The 18,626-nt window shown below is 43.6% G+C and overlaps 1 protein-coding gene across 2 annotated transcripts in view; it reads right to left on the bottom strand.

The window, feature by feature from the left end:
* Positions 1 to 18,626, bottom strand: part of STYK1 (serine/threonine/tyrosine kinase 1) — a 76,764-nt gene that overhangs the window by 40,340 nt on the left and 17,798 nt on the right. The window contains exons 2-3 of one of the 2 annotated variants that reach the window (XM_040437728.1): positions 3,788 to 3,880; positions 957 to 1,049 (exon numbers count right to left, since the gene is read on the bottom strand). In XM_040437728.1, the coding sequence (XP_040293662.1) occupies positions 957 to 1,020 (64 nt within the window). In that variant the 5' untranslated portion in view covers positions 1,021 to 1,049; positions 3,788 to 3,880. The remainder of the gene's footprint in view (positions 1 to 956; positions 1,050 to 3,787; positions 3,881 to 18,626) is intronic. The other variant, XM_040437729.1, reaches the window with a different exon arrangement.

Here is an 18,626-nt window from a genome sequence, read left to right as displayed (position 1 = left end):
TTCTGTGCTGATTTCATTTTGTAATATGCCTATGTAGTAGCTTTGTTTTCTGATACAGCTCCGAATCTCCTCTTAAAATTGATTCAAAAGATTACTGTACATGCTGCCTACCTGTAGCAACCACCAGGAAGGGCAGCACATCACACTGGACAGTATGTAACAAGCTTCTTAGGATGCCTCCTTTTGGACAGACAAAAAGTTCTGCCTGCCCGTCTTTTTGTCTGTCCGAAAGCTGGCATTATGCCGGAAAGTAGTCAATGGGGATCCAGCAGCTCCCAGCACTATCTGGGGCACCCCGCCGATCAGCTGTATGAGGAAACGGCACACGCAGCGCGCACGTGCCACCTCCCGTCTCTCTTCCTGTCTGCTGCTGTAGTCTATGGTCTTTGCCATAGACAGCAGTGCTGTACAAGAAGAGAGAAGGGAGGCAGCACGTGTGCACTGCGTGTGCCGTCTCCTCATACAGCTGATCGGCGGGGTGCCCCAGATAATGTTGGGAGCTGCTGGATCCCCATTGACTACTTTCCGGAATAATGCCAGCTTTCGGCAAGACAAAAAGCCAGGCATGCAGAACTTTGTGTCCGTCCAAAAGGAGGCATCCTAAGAAGCTTGGTGCTGGACCTCCAACGATCTGATATTGATGACCTATCCTGAGAATAAGTAATCAATAGTAAAAGCCTGGACAACCCCTTTAATCAGCAAAAAAAATTGGGCCTGATCTTTTCTTTGAAGTGAGGGGGAATGCACTTTTACTTTGGCTAGCTCTGTTATGGAGGAGCTATGAAGCTAAGTGACCTCATGAGAAAGCCAGACTCAGCGCCTCCATAACAGTTCTAGCTACTGTGCTCCCATAAGACTCAACCACAGATGTACTCGCCCCCTTCTATGCTTCAGCTCTTTTTTTTATGACAACTGTAGAGAGTGTAATGTGAATTAGTATGCAGGATTATACGTACTGCAGAGTTTATCTGTGCATTCCAGTAGAGTCCGCGCAGGTGGTCGGAAATGTTGGTCGTCCATTTTGAAATATTTGCGTTATTTCTTACAGTCTGTATAGAAACACAAAAATCGTAAGTTACAGACGCTTTATCAAACAGCATTGATTGATCATATACAGAATTTTCAACGAAACCTGACTCATTTTATCATATTTACATATTTATATATTTCAGCTATACACTCACCTAAAGAATTATTAGGAACACCTGTTCTATTTCTCATTAATGCGATTATCTAGTCAACCAATCACATGGCAGTTGCTTCAATGCATGTAGGGTTGTGGTCCTGGTGAAGACAATCTCCTGAACTCCAAACTAAATGTCAGAATGGGAAAGAAAGGTGATTTAAGCAATTTTGAGCGCGGCATGGTTGTTGGTGCCAGACGGGCCGGTCTGAGTATTTCACAATCTGCTCAGTTACTGGGATTTTCACGCGCAACCATTTCTAGGGTTTACAAAGAATGGTGTGAAAAGGGAAAAACATCCAGTATGCAGCAGTCCTGTGGGTGAAAATGCCTTGTTGATGCTAGAGGTCAGAGGAGAATGGGCGGACTGATTCAAGCTGATAGAAGAGCAACGTTGACTGAAATAACCACTCGTTACAACCGAGGTATGCAGCAAAGCATTTGTGAAGCCACAACACGCACAACCTTGAGGTGGATGGGCTACAACAGCAGAAGACCCCACCGGGTACCACTCATCTCCACTACAAATAGGAAAAAGAGGCTACAATTTGCACAAGCTCACCAAAATTGGACTGTTGAAGACTGGAAAAATGGTTTCTTGAACATGACAATGAGTTCACTGTACTAAAATGGCCCACCAGATCTCAACCCAATAGAGCATCTTTGGGATGTGGTGGAACGGGAGCTTCGTGCCCTGGATGTGCATCCCTCAAATCTCCATCAACTGCAAGATGCTATCCTATCAATATGGGCCAACATTTCTGAAGAATGCTATCAGCACCTTGTTGAATCAATGCCACGTAGAATTAAGGCAGTTCTGAAGGCAAAAGGGGGTCCAACACCGTATTAGTAAGGTGTTCCTAATAATTCTTTAGGTGAGTGTAAATGCAGAATTCTTTCAGACTAACAGACTCCTAGTAACAGTAGAGAATAGAGAAGGACCACGCCCCATCTGTGTCAACAGTTTTTCGGAGAGTGCCCCTAATTGTCGGGCATCGCAACTCACCAGATCAGGTTGTGCATGCCAGGCACGCGCGCATCCAGAATAGGTCCCGATGATCAGAGGTAGGTTTAGGGGGAAAAATGGCAGTACTACCGGGGCGCTAAGATTTAACCGCACTTTATTTTAGTATAAAACTAGACATAAACAAAGTGATTGGGTCTTCGTTTAGCTACGCGTTTCACCAATGCTCCGTCGGCTTCTTCAGGCTGACCCACAGGAGTAGCCTACCAGAATTTACACAAAAAAAACAGGAAATGACATCATTTGATTGACAGGTTCAGTCCACAGATACATTTAGTAGCATAAATAATAAAAAGCTGAATGAAACATTGTGCAAATATATTATATAAAGGCAAATAAATAATTGATAGTATATAAATATATATATATATATATGTAAAATTAGACTTAAAAGTGCAGCAATATACTCTTTTAGTAACAAATTCTAATAAAATAATAAATTATTTTAATTAAATAAATAAAATAAAAAAATCAAGATGGCTGACATAAAATCATTATTTATAATAGAAAGCTCTGTTAAAATAATTATTTAATCTTCTATAATGAATATGTATTCATCTATAGTAAGTGCTTGTGGTAGGAAGCCTGAATACTACTTATTTAGTATGTCCTGTGACTTCATTGAGACCTTCAGGTACCAGGGTCTGCAGGCGAAATATCCAGTAGGATTCTTTATTTACTAATTATTGGAATCTATTTCTAGTGTTTGGAGGAATCCAGTTGAAGACGGTGAGTTTTAGAACAGATATATTGCTATTGTGCTGTGTGTCAAAATGTCTAGAGACGCTATGGTGTTGTTTTCCATTACTTATATTGCTTCTATGTTTTTTTTTATTTGGTTCTCATACACCGAGTTGTTTGTCCTGCATACCTGGCAGACCCATCATCTCAGGGATAGGGTCCATCACATCCAATTTATCTCACTACATAGATCTGTTTTTTCAAAAATATGTTCTAGAACTACCTACTGTACATACCTAAAAGACTCCACACAATTAATAACTGAACTACAAAGTCGGGTTCCCTGCTAGTTATTCCTTCTTCACACTGGACGTCACCTCTCTATATTCTAACATCTCACACCAATTAGGACTAAAAGCAGTAGATTAAACTCTAATCAGTCACAACAGACTAAACATTGAACAGATTAATTTCCTTCTTAAAGGAATTGAGTTTATTCTTTGCAATAACATTTTTTCATTCAATGACACTCTGCACCAACAGATAAGGGGCTGTGTGATGGGCACGCGAGTGGCACCAAGTTATGCCCATCTCTTTATGAGCAGGTTTAAACAACAACACATTGCACAGTCCCCGACTTTTTCTCCATTCATTGTGTATTATTAAGGATACATAGATAATTTGTTCATCATTTGGAAAGGCACACAAAAAGATGCCCTTGACTTTGTAGAAGAACTGAACAGCAACTCCTGGGGCATCCATTTTCGCCCAAATTTTTCTAGAGATGAAATTGTTTTCCTAGATGTCACACTATTTCGGTCCGACAATAACACAATTGGATCCAGAACACAATTTAAACAAGTTGACACAAATATTTACCCTTCCAAAGCAGCCATTACCACAAAGGGCTGAAGAATATCCCATACGGACAATACTGCCAGATAAGGAAAAATTGTACCACAACTGAAGATTTCACCAAACAAGCCAAAATCCTACAAAAAAAGATTTAAAGAGAAAAAATACCAATCAAAATTTTTATCCACAGCATATAAAAAACTTGTCTCCTGACTCAAAATGACTGTCTAACGGAACAAAAAAATTATCAATAAAAATAAAAATGAAGATCAATTCAAATATAATTTTATTACCAAAAAACATTCCACTGAATGACCCCATTCTGAAAAAAATATTACCAAAGAAACCAAATATTACATACAGAAGAAACATAACCTTAAAAAACATCTTGGCACCAAGTATGGTGAGGTTTTTTTAAAAACAAAAAAACTAAGCATGCCCACAAATACTCAGGATACCATCAAAAATTACGGATGTGAACACAAAATGTTTCTGCTGCAGGAACATCTCCCCTGGACAATCAGATTTTACTTCATCTATCACAGGGGAAAATTTTTAAATAAAAACACACTTGGACTGCGGCTCATCTTTTGTTATCTATCTTTTGGTGTGTCCCTGCAACCTGCAATATGTAGGACGAACAACTCAGTGTATGAGAACCAGATTAAAAAAACCATAGAAGCAATATAAGTAACGGAAAACAACACCATAGCGTCTCTAGACATTTTGACACACAGCACAATCGCAATATATCTGTTCTAAAACTCACCGTCTTCAACTGGATTCCTCCAAACACTAAAAATGCATTCCAACAATTAGTAAATAAAGAATCCTACTGGATATTTCGCCTGCAGACCCTGGTACCTGAAGGTCTCAATGAAGTCATAGAACATACTAAATAAGTAGTATTCAGGCTTCCTACCACAAGTACACAAGATAAATAAATATTCACTATAGAAGAGTAAATAATTATTTTTACAGAGCTTTCTATTATAAATAATGATTTTTTTATGTATTTATTTAATAATTTATTATTTAATTAGAATTTGTTACTAAAACAGCATATTGCTGCACTTTGAAGTCTAATTTTATATACTATCAAATTTTTTTTTTGCCTTTATATAATATATTTGCACAATGTTTCATTCAGTTTTTAATTATTTATGCTACTAAATGTATCTGTGGACTGAACCTGTCAATCTAATGATGTCATTTCCTGTTTTTTTTTTGTGTAAATTCTGATGTGTGCTACTCCTCTGGGTCAGCCTGAAGAAGTCGACAGAGCGTTAGTGAAACGCGTAGCTAAACTAAGACCCGATCACTTTGTTTATGTCTAGTTTTATACTAAAAAAAAGTGCGGTTAAATCTTAGCGCCCTGGTAGTACTGCCATTTTTTCCCCTAAGCTTGCCTAGTAACAGGAGAGAACCACACTTGACTCCAGCAATAGCAGCTTGACCTTGTACTTTGTAGTATTAAAAGTATCCCTTGCTAAATATGTTTTGCATTCAAGTGGATGTTGAGGGGGAAAGGGAAGTATATTAAAAAGAGAAGGAGATTTTTACATATCTGTGAACTTCCATCACACTCTGCATTTCCATAACAGTGATGGCCAGTTCGCAGTGTTCGCCAGCGAACACATGCGGGCTGCCATCTTGACAAGTCCGGCGATGCACAGGTAAGCCCTTACCTGTGCCTGTGCCGTGAGCCGGTCTGAAATCAAATGTGGTCACCGGGAGCAGGCAGTTCAGAGAACAGCCCGATGAAGGCCCCCGGCGGCTGTTCTCGGAACTGCCTGCTCCCGGTGACCGCATTTGATTTCAGACCGGCTCACGGCACAGGCACAGGTAAGGGCTTACCTGTGCATCGCCAGACTTGTCAAGATGGCAGCCCGCATGTGTTCGCTGGCGAACACTGCGAACTGGCCATCACTGTTCCATAATATGCACTTGTAGTTATCTGCAATGAATATTCCGAGCTTCATATAATCCAAGATCAGTTTATCAGCCAAGACTGGTAGATAATTCATGAGACTATAAACTTTTTATACTATCCAATTTCCGCCACAATCGCGTATAAACTAAATAACAGTAGGTCAATGATTGTTGTGCTAGTGTTCCAAGTATCCACTGCAGATCTGAAGATCATCGCAAGATATTTCAATTAGACATTTACTAATTTTAAAATATTTTTAAGTGGACACTACAAAGGTGAGCAGCCCTATAAATCATTTCCCTCATTAATTCCGAAAGGCTAGTCATTTATATTTAGTCCTGTTTTTAGACAGATTGACATATGTATTAAAACATAGTCAACTTCATTCTAAACCAGGTGTCATATGGTTTAATGTACAAATTTCATACATTAATTATATTACGATTGTAGGCTCCCATTACAGTAATCTTTACTACTGTAATGCTCATACAAAGGATATCTGCTAGGCAGTGAGGCAGGCACCTTGTGTGTACACAGTGCTATATGCAAACACAGTAAGAGCAAAGGTTGCATTTAAATAGAGAAACTACATGCATTGATAGATCTGCTGAATTGCATTTAGTTAGAATTTTTTTGCATTGTATATAAGATTATACAAAGTAATTAAAGGGCATCTGTCAGCTGATTTGTACCCATGACACTGGCTGACCTGTTGCCTGTGCACTTGGTAGCTGAAGGCGTCTGTGTTGGTCCCATGTTCATACATGCCCGTATTGCTGAGAACAATGATGTGTTAATATATGCAAATGAGGCTGTAGTGTCTGAAATAGTTGTGTCTTTTTTATTAATAATGGACTAAATAAAAGTGACGTTTTAAAAACACAGCACATATATAAAAAAGACGTATTTAGGTCAAAAGGACCAATTGTATTAGTCACTATAAAAGTTAACGTCTTATATGCGCTGCGAGGTCTCCCCCTATTTGTACAATAGTCATACGTCACTGCACACAAGATTTTGCGCAGGATCTTCAATGAAGATGGCCACAGCGTCCTTTTCGTGCTCAAACGGATGAGGTGAGTATGTTTTGTTTTTTTATTATTTCAAGGAAAAAAAAATCGTTACCACGAAGGACAAGGAAATTCAGCTTTGCGGCGAATTTTACCTGAAATTCTAATCAAAGTCCACTTCAGATACTTCGATTTGCTCAACCATAATTATTTGCTTTCTCTTTTTTTTTTTTTTCTCTTTTAATTTATTTGTATGAAATAATAAAATTTAAAAAAGCAACAACAACAATCGACCTAAGTAGCCGGTAACTCCCCAGTCTGATTGTATAGCTTGGACTCCTCCATAAAAAACAACTGTTTGAATTGGCATATTAAGACATAGTTTATTCAGCTTCTATGCACTGTAGGCAATAGCAAGGTTAATATGCTTTCACAAACATGTTGAATTTTATGGTATGTCACCAAGGTCGAACTTCATGGATCTGTCTCTTTTTTCAACCTATGGAACTATGTAATAGTGATGGACGAACATCGGCCGGGACGATTCGTGAATGTGATCGCGCGAATGCAATCAAATGTTCGTGAAACGCAGGTTCGCGGCGGGCCCTATTCACTTTAATGGCAGGCGAACCTGAAAAACCTTCAGGTCATTATTGCAGCCACCAAATCTTACAAGAAGTGCACAAATTGTCCCACAACATGGACAGTGACATATCAGAGGGGGATCAATGGCAAAAATTCCCACAAAAAATATGCATTTTAATCAGGGGCCATTTTTATGCATCTTAAAGGGAAACTGTCAAAAATGTGGCCTGCTGGATAATGTGGCTGGAGGTACATTAGGCGGTCACCGTATAACAATTTTTCTGTTGGCCAGTTAGATTACAGGCCCCAAAAATTATGCATTCACCATACATAAAAGATCAAGTGAATATGTGGCCGGAGGTATATTAGACGGTCAATGGGTATCAATTTTACTGCAGGCCAGTGGACTACAGGCCCCAAAAATTATTCATTCACTGGACAGAAAACATCAAGTGATTATGTGGCAGGAGGTATATTAGACGGTCATTGGATATCAATTTTACTGCAGGCCAGTAGACTACAGGCCCCAAAAATTATGCATTCACCGTACATAAAAGATCAAGTGATTATGTGGCTGGAGGTATATTAGACGGTCAATGGATATCAATTTTACTGCAGGCCAGTGGACTACAGGCCCCGAAAATTATTCATTCAACGGACAGAATACATCAAGTGATTATGTGGCAGGAGGTATATTAGACGGTCATTGGATATTAATTTTACTGCAGGACAGTTGTCAGGAATCATCCTGCTATGTCTGTTTAGTTCAGATTGTCTTGCCCTCAAGTTTTCCCTCAGTTTAGATGGTGGATTGTGTCTCAGCTGGGTGCCATCTTACTTCCTGTTTCACATTTAAACCTCTCAAGCCTGTTACTAATTGCTTGAGTATTGTGTTTAGCTTCTGCTCGTGCAGTCCTCTTGCTTGGAACTAGCTCTCTGGTTTGTTCCTCCTACTTGCGGTTTACCCTGCTACTTTGTGAAGATCCTGCTACCTCTTGTTGCCGACCCGGATTGTATGACTACATTCCTGTGCCACCTGACCCATTGCTCGTCTGACCTCGGCTCTGCTGCATTCTTCAGTCCTGCACCGTTTCTACCGGTAACGGCTCTGCCTGCCTAGCTCTGCTGCATCCTTCAGTCCTGCACCATTGCTACCGGTAACGGCTACGCCTGTCTGGCTCTGCTGCATCCTTCAGTCCTGCACCATTGCTACCAGTTACGGCTCCGCTTGCTTGGCTCTGCTACATCCTTCAGTCCTGCAACCTCCTATTCAAGACTCCAGTGTTTCCTGTGTACAGGCCTTGTCCCTACCATTGGATTCCAGCAGTATTCGACAAGTATCGTGACACCAGTGGAATACAGGCCCCAGAAATTATTCATTCACTGAACAGAAAACATCAAGTGATTATGTGGCTGGAGGTACATATTAGACGGTCATTGGATATAAATTTTACTGCAGGCCAGTACAAATACATGTCAAATACATATGTTTAAAAGAACAAAAAATATAAAATTGGATTAAAAACATGGCTAATAAACTCCCCCCTCTTGAAAAAAAAACAAATGATAATAGTTTAAATTCGATAACATGTGGTTGTCACAGGTGTTGAATTCCTTCGAGGTCCCAAACATTAGGCATTCACCGGATAGAAAAGGCCTTTTATGCCACTGTATTTACACAAGACAGTGACGATTATTTGTTCTGGGTGGTGGCGGATATGTGTGGGCTGGCATGAGGAAATTCAATTAAACGTGGTCGTCACAGGTGTTGAATTCTTCCGAGATCATTTATTTTTAGAAATGTGAGGTAGTCCACACTGTCGTGAGCTAGGCGAGTGTGCTTATCGGGCACAATCTCCCCTGCTGCGCTGAATGTCCTTTTGGACAGGACCCTCGACGAGGAGCAAGCCAGGAGTTCCATGGCAAATTGTGCCAGCTCTGTCCATTAGTCAAGCCTGCACACCCAGTAGTCAGGGGGTTCCTCACTTCTCAGAGCGTCCACATCGGCCGTTAACCCAACCTAGTCGGACACCTGTCGGTCTAGGTGTTCCCTGAGGCTGGATCCGGAGGGTGGCTGTCGATGGCCACCCAGTACTGGTCCTTGCCCTTTATGCTTTTTATACGGGGGTCCCTCTTCAAACACTGGAGCATGAAGGCCCCCATTTGCACTAAATTGGAAGCGGTGGACCGCCCTGGCTCCTGCTCATCGCCCAGGAGAATGTCGTCCTCGGTCTCCTCCCCCCATCCACGGACAACACCAAGGATCCCAGAAAAGTTTAAAGCCTGCTCTTCTTGCTCCTCCTCCCCCCAGGCACCATCCTCCTCTGACTCCTCTTCAGACTCCTGCTGACTTGTTTCAGATGGAGTAGCCCCCCTGGGAATTCATTCAGCATTGCGACTTCCTCATCTCCCTGCTCCTCGATGGCTTGATCAATGACACGATGCAATGCGCACTCCAGAAAGAAGGCATAAGGTACAATGTCACTGATGGCGCACTGGCTGCGACTGACCAGTTTGGTGGTCTCATCAAATGGCCGCAGAAGTCTGCATGCGTCACGCATGAGCAGTCAATGGCGCGGTGAAAAATCACACAAGCTCCCCAGAACCTGTCCTGCTGCAGAGTTCGTTCAGGTAGTCGTTAATGGCACGTTTCTGCTGGAGCAGCCTATCAAGCATACACAAGGTGGAGTTCCAGCGCGTCGGGCAGTCACAAATCAGACATCTGACAGGCAAATGGTGTCCCTGCTGAACGTCAGCAAGGCGAGCCATGGCCGTGTAAGATCTTCTAAAATGGCCAGAGATTTTCCTGGCCTGCCGCAAGACGTCCTGGACCCTGGGGTATTTGGCAACGAATCGCTGCACGACTAAGTTAAGGACGTGTGCCAGCACGGCACGTGTGTCATTTTGCTCTGTTTCAGCGCGCTCAACAGATTTGCATCGTTGTCGCACACTACTTTACCAACTGTCAAATTGAGCTGAGTTAGCCACTGATCGGCCTGTGACTGCAGAGCTGAAAGCAGTGCAGGACTGGTGTGGCACTTGGCTTCCAGGCACAACAGCTGCAGCACAGCATGGCAATATCTCACCTGGCACGTCGAATAGGTTCTGTAGAGCTGGGGGGGTGCAGCGGAAAAGGCGGTAGCAGTGGAAAAGGAGGAGTCAGCCAAGGAGGAGATGATGGATGGAGTAGGAAGAGGAGAAGAAGAGGCAGGCCTGCATGCAATCCATGGCGGTAACACCAAATCCACACGGGTGCCACGGGTTGCATGCTTGACAGCTGTCAGAAGATTCATCAAGTGGGCAGTAAAAGTTATGTACCTTCTCTGCCCGTGTTTGCTAGACCACGTGTCTGTGGTCAGATGTATCTTGGCACCGACACTGTGTGCCAGAGATACATTCACTTGCCGCTGAACATGGCCATATAGCTCTGGGATGCCCTTCTGGGCACCTTTTATTGCGGTGAGCCAATGGCCACAAATTTTCTAAAGGCCTCCGAGTCCACCAGTTTATATGGCAGTAGTTGGCGGGCTAGCAGTTCCGACAAGCTGGCGGTCAGCCGTTGGGCAAGAGGGTTATCCGGCGTCATCAAATTTTTACGTTCCAACATTTGGGCCACGGAAGCATGCCTTTTGCCAGATGAACGCGACGACAGCACAGTGGAAGGTGGAGTGGAGGACAAATGGTAGGAGAGAGGAGAAGAGGCAGGACGTGGAGCGCCGGGAGTGTGGCTTTGTGGGTTCTGACGGCGTTGCTCCCAGTGGACTCGGTGATGGGAGGCCAGGTGCCTTCTCAGGGACGACTGCCTTAAGAAGGCCAGGTATCTTCTTAAGGCAGTCATGCCTAGGTGAGTGTTGGGCTTACCGCAACTTATGCGTTGACAGCACAGGCTGCAGGTGACAACACTATTGTCAGCAGCTGACACATTAAAAAAAGCCCACACCATGTGCCGGCATCCTGGGAGCGCCAGATATGACCGTGCATGGTAGATGGCTCGCTCCAGATACATTTGCAGTCTGCTTTTTGCCTTCTCTGCACTGCGAGTTCTGCCTGCTTCTCCTCCTTCTCCTCCCTATCTGCTTCTCCGTCTCTCCCTCTGAACTCCCTTTCTTCCTTTCTTGTGGGCACCCACGTGACGTCCATCAACACGTCATCATCGTCGCCTTCACCACCACTGACATTAAAGATCTCGGAGTAGGCAGCAACAGCGGGGACCACCCTCCTTGAACTGATCTGGGTACTGTCGTCAGACCGCTGGGTGGCGGCCGTTGCTACCTCCTCTTCCTGATCCGATGCCAAGAATGGCTGCGCATCGGTAAGGTCTGGGAATGGATGGGAAAATAATTCCTCTGACTTGAGTGGAGTGGCTATGATGGTGGTGGTGGTGGTGTCTTTGGGGGTGCACACAGCAGATAGTGAGGAGGCTGATACAGAGGATGAGGAGGGTGAAGAAGCGGAAGTCTGAGTGAGCCACTAAACCAACCCTGGTGCGTCCTTTGACGTAATCGCACGCACAGTGGCGTACCGCCCATAGAGGCAGACCACGCCACTGCCATGGGGCCCGTGGCACTGGGGGGCCCGTAGCGCAGAGAAGGCCCCGCCCACACTATTTGGCCCCGCCCACTCATGACCTGCTGCAGCCGGCTATGCGGCTGCTTTTCTCCCCAGGGCCCAGCCCCAACATCAACTCATCTTCCGCAATCGCCTCGCCCCCCCCCCCCCCCCCGACCTCCTCCTGACCTCCTCCTGACCGTCTGCCGGAATCAGGATCAAACACTAGCCTGCATGTGGCGCTCGTGGCGCTGGCCAATCAGCACAAGGCAACTCTGTTGAGGCAGCTGCTGATTGGCCAGTGGCGCAAGGGGGCGGGTGGGAGAATCGGCTCGAACTTCGCCGTCGGCCCTTCACTAGAGACGAGTCAGTGCCTGCCCTGAGCTGAGGAGAGAGAGGGAGTCCGGAGGAAGATTCTGAACTCTGAAGCAGTGAGTAGTACTGTGAGTGAGCACTGAGCAGTGCACCGGTTGTGTCCCTGGCTGGCTGGCCTGAACTTGAGTCTTGAAGTAAGTCACTCGTCTCAGACTCAGTCAAGTGAAGTACCGTTCGTTCGTCCCTGCCGTGTCACTGCCGGCTGCACTCCCTGCAGCAGTGCCTGGCCCGGCCGACTAGTCCGAATTCCAAATATATTATAGCACAATGTACACAGAGATATTTACCACTACTGACTCATGGAACCCCAGAAATAGTGCCCCGGCCCCCAACCATCATGGCTGATGTCCCATGTGACAGGTCCCAAAAATCTAGCAGATGTCCCGATTAACAGGGCACCCCAAATAAGGAGACCTGCAGGCTGCAGCAGATATCCCATGTGACAGGTCACCCCCAGGAAACTGTAGGTCATGTATACATTTATTTAATGGGGGTGTGGCACGGGAGGAGCCAGGTCAGGAAGTGGGAGGGGTTAAGGGGCCCAATTCAGATTTTTGCTATGGGGCCCAGTGATTTCTTTGTACGCCTCTGCGCACGCACCTTCTGCAACTTCCCACTTAGACTCCGGCCTGCCTCTTCTTCTGCCTGTAACTTTCAAAATGACCCTGTGACAAAGTCCGTATAGAAGAGCAGTATTTGTGGAAGCAGGTATATAGAACTCCTTAATGAGTATTTGCTGGAAGCAGGTATATCAAACTCCTTATTCAATTTATTTTGGGGGCAACAGGTATATCACACCAGTTGCAATTAGTTGTTTCAATAGCGTTTGTCCCTCTGTATAGCTGCGGTATCTCAGCAGAACTGCACACAAATGCTGGACAATACAAATGCACTATATAGAAAGTATATTATAGGTATATCACACTCGTGCCTCAATCCGTTTTTTGGGGGGGAAACTGCTATATCACACCAGTTGCAATTAGTTGTTCCAATAGCGTTTGTCCCTCTGTATAGCTGCAGTATTTCAGCAGAACCGCACACAACTGCTGCAAAATACAAATGCACTATATAGGAGGTATATTGTATATTATAGGTATATCACACCCCTGCCTCAATCAGTTTTTTTGGGAGGCAACTGGTGTATCACATCAGTTGCAATTAGTTGTTCCAATAGCATTTGTCCCTCTGTATAGCTGCGGTATCTCAGCAGAACCGCACACAACTGCTGCACAATACAAATGCACTATAACATACTTTCTATGTTAGAAAGTATATTATAAGTATATCAGACCCCTCAGTATGTCACACCTATCGATAGCACACCTATACCAGTCCTTAAAAAGACTTTTGTGGCCCTATTAGCTAGCGTTTGGTGTCTCTAACAGTCTGTCCTTGCTCCACACAGCAACCTCTCCCTACACTGGCAAAAGACTGAATGTAAAATGGCGGCCAGATCAGGTTTATTTATAGGGTAGGGGGTATGTCCATGTGCTGAAACATCTCAATTGGCTGTCATGTCCCACCTGATGGATGTGTCATTGGTCAAAGTTCGGCACAATGCAAAAAAATATGGCACCGGCGGACTTCGCCATATGTTCGCATGTTTGGTGAAAGTGTGTTCTGCTCTCCTTGGCCGCTGATCTAGACCAGATTCTTCTGTGATATATTTTCAACTTATGATGAATATTGCCCTCTTCTCTTAGATCCCTCTAGTCCCCTCACTGTAAGAGTGGTAATTAAAAAAAAAGTTTTGTAGATAAACTGTAGATGTCAAAGTAAGGTGATTCTGACTCTCTTCTTCAGTATTTGCATTTGTAGCAGTAGCAATTAGTACTACAATAGGGGGAAGTTTAGTTTCACAATACAGCTTTATTTAACCCAATTGCTACTCGCATGCAATCCCCTGCCCTCAGTATTCTAGACCTGATCTTGCTGAAATCCCTCTGACATGGGTGACGATCACATTTAGCGCTAAATAAAATTCTTCTTGATCCACTGTCCAAACCACGCAATCCTTCCCACCATTTCATGATTATAATAAGCTCTAATATATGGATTCCTCTATCCTCTCATTAAAGATGTTTGGAAAACTACCATACATCTTCGGCTACATGGACACGACCGTATGTGTTTTGCGATCCACAAAAACGGAATCCAAACCACGCAATCCTTCCCACCATTTCATGATTATAATAAGCTCTAATATATGGATTCCTCTATCCTCTCATTAAAGATGTTTGGAAAACTACCATACATCTTCGGCTACATGGACACGACCGTATGTGTTTTGCGATCCACAAAAACGGATGGCGTTCCATATGGCATTCGTTTTTATTGCGGATCCATTGTAATAATGCCTATCCTTGTCGGCAAACTAGAAAAAAATAGGGCATGCACTATTTTTTTGGCGGGGCAACGGAACGGACATACTGATGCGCACAGCACACGGTGTGCTGTCTGCGTTTTTTTGCGGACCTATTGAAATGAATGGGTCCGCAACCTATCCGCGAAAAACGGAACGGACACGGAACCAAACAACGTTCGTGTGCATGTATTCTTATTCTACTGTACTAGATTGAACCTACTAAAGTGCCGATTAGAGCACAGAGCGGTGTTAGCGCATGTGCTTCTCCCACATTACTAAGGTGGAAGACTATACGTTGTAAATAGTGGCTGAAATGACGGAACGGCGATTGTGCCTCCCCCGTCATTGTACCCCTCAGATGCCGGGTTCATTGCCACGCATCAGAGATCCATATCAAAGCATTATAATATTTGCTAATTCATTTCAATGGTTCTGCAAAAAAAACGTATGCATTCCGTTTGTACTCCGTATGCATTCCGTTTCCGTTCCGTTGAAAGATAGAACATGTCCAATTATTGTCCGCAAATCACGTTCTGTGGCTCCATTCAAGTCAATGGGTCCGCAAAAAAAACTGAACACATACGGAAATGCATCCGTATGTCTTCCGTATCCGTTCCGTTTTTGCGGAACCATCTATTGAAAATGTTATGCCCAGCCCAATTTTTTCTATGTAATTACTGTATATGCCATACGGAAAAACGGAACGGAAATAAACGGAAAGGAAACACAACAAAAACAAAAAACAGAACAACGGATCTGTGAAAAACGGACTGGAAAACACCGAAAAAGCCATATGGTCGTGTGAAAGAGGTCTTAAAGAGGTGTCTCCCACACAGTCTGACACTGGCAGCACTGATTAAGCAGTGTCAGAGTATGTAGGGACAAACCCCCATCTGGTAACGTACAGCTGGCAATATATCTACAAAATTCAAATAGGAATAGTAGAGGAATGATGCAAAATAGAGTCATAAAAATAAATGCTCTGGAATTGTCATTACATGTGGAATACAATTATGTACTAAATGGACATTTCAGGAGAGGTGACAAGTACTCTTTAAAGAGGACCTGTCACCTCTCCTAACATTTCTGTGTTAGTAACTACTTGCATTCCTCTTGTAAGACCAATTCTAGAGCATCTGTTCTTATGACTCTGTCCTGTGCCATTCCTCTCTTATTGTTTCTAGAAATGTATGAATTAATTGCCAACAGTCTGCAATAAAAGTCCACCTGAGCTTTAACAATAAGGAGTGTGTCCTTGCAAAGTCTGACCCTATGCAATTAGCGATGCGAGTGGCAGATTATTCATAAGCTTCTAGTAGGAATGGCAAACATAGATCCAAGTGGTTACTAAAACTGACATGTCAGGAGAGGCGACAGGTCCAGAACAGAAGAAGAGTATGTTCAGACATAGGTTTTTGCATGCGGATTAGATAGCACGGATTCGGTGCCGAAAACAGGGCTAAATCCAAGCTGGAACCGGGAGGCCATGCCACAGTTCATGCAGCCAAGGGTTTTTGCCACAAGGTTTTCAAGACTGTGCCAAGAATGCCTAGGTCTATTGTTTGTCCAATCACCGCACGAACGCCCTTCCAAAGCCATACCCAGAGCCTGCTCGCGGTTTAGCTCATTTCAGTGTGAGTCTGCATGAAAACCCACAGCAGAAATTGCAGTACAGCGCAGTGGTTTCTGCCATAGGATATGCTGTGGATTTTGGTGTGGACAAACTCCTCGTGAACATACCCTAAGGGTTCAGCCACACGGAGCGGACGTGCTGCAGTCAAGAACCACACCGCCGATTAGGCTGCAGCTTCCTTTCATTTAAATAATGAAGACCACGCTATATAGCTGATCTTTATTGTTAATGGCCGTGCAACACCTTCAATACTGTGCGGCCATTAACAATGAAGACCGGCTAAACAGTGCTGTCTTTGTTAGTTAAATGAACGAAAGATGCAGGCTAATTGCCCATGTGGTTTTTGACCACAGCACGGTTACAACCCGACCAGATCATGGCCGCTCCGAGGGGCTGTACCCTAAGGCCTCATGCACATGACCGTTGTTCTGGTCCGCATCCGAGCCGCAGTTTTTGCGGCTCGGGTGCGGACCCATTCACTTCAATGGGGCCGCAAAAGATGCGGACAGCACTCCATGTGCTGTCCACATCCGTTGCTCCGTTCCGTTGCCCCGCAAAAAAAAATTGTGTGCATGAGGCCTAAGACTGCAGATTCCCACGGAGGAAGTGCCAGTCTGAACTCAATATGTCCGTCAACCTCTTATCAAAAGACTATTTATAAGTTTTGGCATATATATATATATATATAATATATATATATAATATATATATATATATATCTATATACACACACACACACATGTACTGTTTATATATATATATCTATATAAGGGCTTGTTCACATGACCATATGTATTTTGAGGTCCGCAAAAAACGGATCCGCGAAAAATATCCAGCGGTCAAGGTCCATATCGGAACCAATGACAAAGTTAGGGGTAGGTGGAGAGTCCTTAAAAATGATTTCAGGGATTTAGGTCAAAAGCTTAGGGCAAGGACCTCAAAGGTAGTATTTTCCAAAATACTACCTGTACCACGGGCCACACAAGAAAGACAGCGGGAGATTAGGGAGATTAACAAGTGGCTCAAGAACTTGTGTAGGAAGGAGGGGTTTGGGTTCCTGGAGAACTGGGCCGACTTCTCTATCGGCTACAAGCTCTATCGTAGGGAAGGGTTGCACCTCAATGGGGAAGGGGCAGCTGTGTTGGGGAAGAAGATGGCTAGAAGGTTGGAGGAGTGTTTAAACTAGGGACTGGGGGAGGGAAATTGCATTATAGGAGGGGAAGATAGTGCAGATAGAGACCGGGGGCAAGGTAGTGGGACTGGGGGAGGAATGGAAGGAGGGACTAATACAGTTCAGAAGGAAAGGTGTAGGGTAAAAAATATTCATAAACCTCTCAAATGTATGTATACTAATGCCAGAAGCCTGACAAATAAAACTGGAATTAGTGATGTGTGAGGAGGACTATGACATAGTGGGAATAACTGAGACATGGCTGGATGATAGCTATGACTGGGCAGTTAATGTGCAAGGTTACAGTCTGTTTAGAAAGGATCGTTAAACCGGAGAGGGGGAGGGGTCTGCCTTTATGTAAAGTCTTGTCTAAAGCCCACACTCCATGAAGATATAAGTGAGGGACATGAACATGTGGAGTCACTGTGGGTAGAGATACATGGAGCTAAAAACAATAATAAATTACTAATAGGAGTTTACTATAAACCACCTAATATACCAGAGTCCACAGAAATTCTACTACTAAATGAGATAGACAAGGCGGCAGATCATAATGAGGTTGTTATTATGGGGGACTTCAACTACCCAGATATAGACTGGGAAACTGAAACTTGTATATCTCATAAAGGAAACAGGTTCTTGGCAATAACCAAAGACAATTACCTCTCCCAACCGGTTCAGGACCCGACTAGAGGGACAGCCATACTGCACTTAGTATTAACCAATAGGCCTGACAGAACAACAGACGTGCAGGTTGGTAGACACCTGGGAAATAGTGACCATAAAGTAATAACCTTCCAATTATAATTCAAAAGAGCGTTTCTACAGGGAGGAACAAAAATACCGAACTTCAAAAAAGCGAAATTTAGCCAACTAAGAGGCCATAAGCCTAACTAACTGGGACAAAGTCCTCAAAAATAAAAATACAGCCACAAAATGGGATATCTTTAAAAGCATCCTAAAATCTCATTGTGAGAGGTACATACCGTATGGGAATAAAAGGTTAAGGAACAAAAAGAAACTAATGTGGATAAATAGAACTGTAAAGAAAGCAATAAATGACAAAAAGAAAGCATATAAAACACTAAAACAGGAGGGTAGCATGGAAGCACTGAAAAACTATAAGGAAAAAAATTGAACATGTAAAAAACAAATAAAAGCGGCCAAACTAGAGACCGAGAGATTAATTGCCAAAGAGAGTAAAACTAACCCTAAAATTTTCTTCAATTATATAAATGTTAAAAAGTATAAATCTGAAGGTGT

Source organism: Bufo bufo, chromosome 6 (assembly GCF_905171765.1).
Source record: "Bufo bufo chromosome 6, aBufBuf1.1, whole genome shotgun sequence".
In the NCBI taxonomy this organism is placed as follows: domain Eukaryota; kingdom Metazoa; phylum Chordata; class Amphibia; order Anura; family Bufonidae; genus Bufo; species Bufo bufo.
Note: the sequence above shows the minus strand (reverse complement) of the source record. Positions and strands in the feature narration are given on the sequence as shown.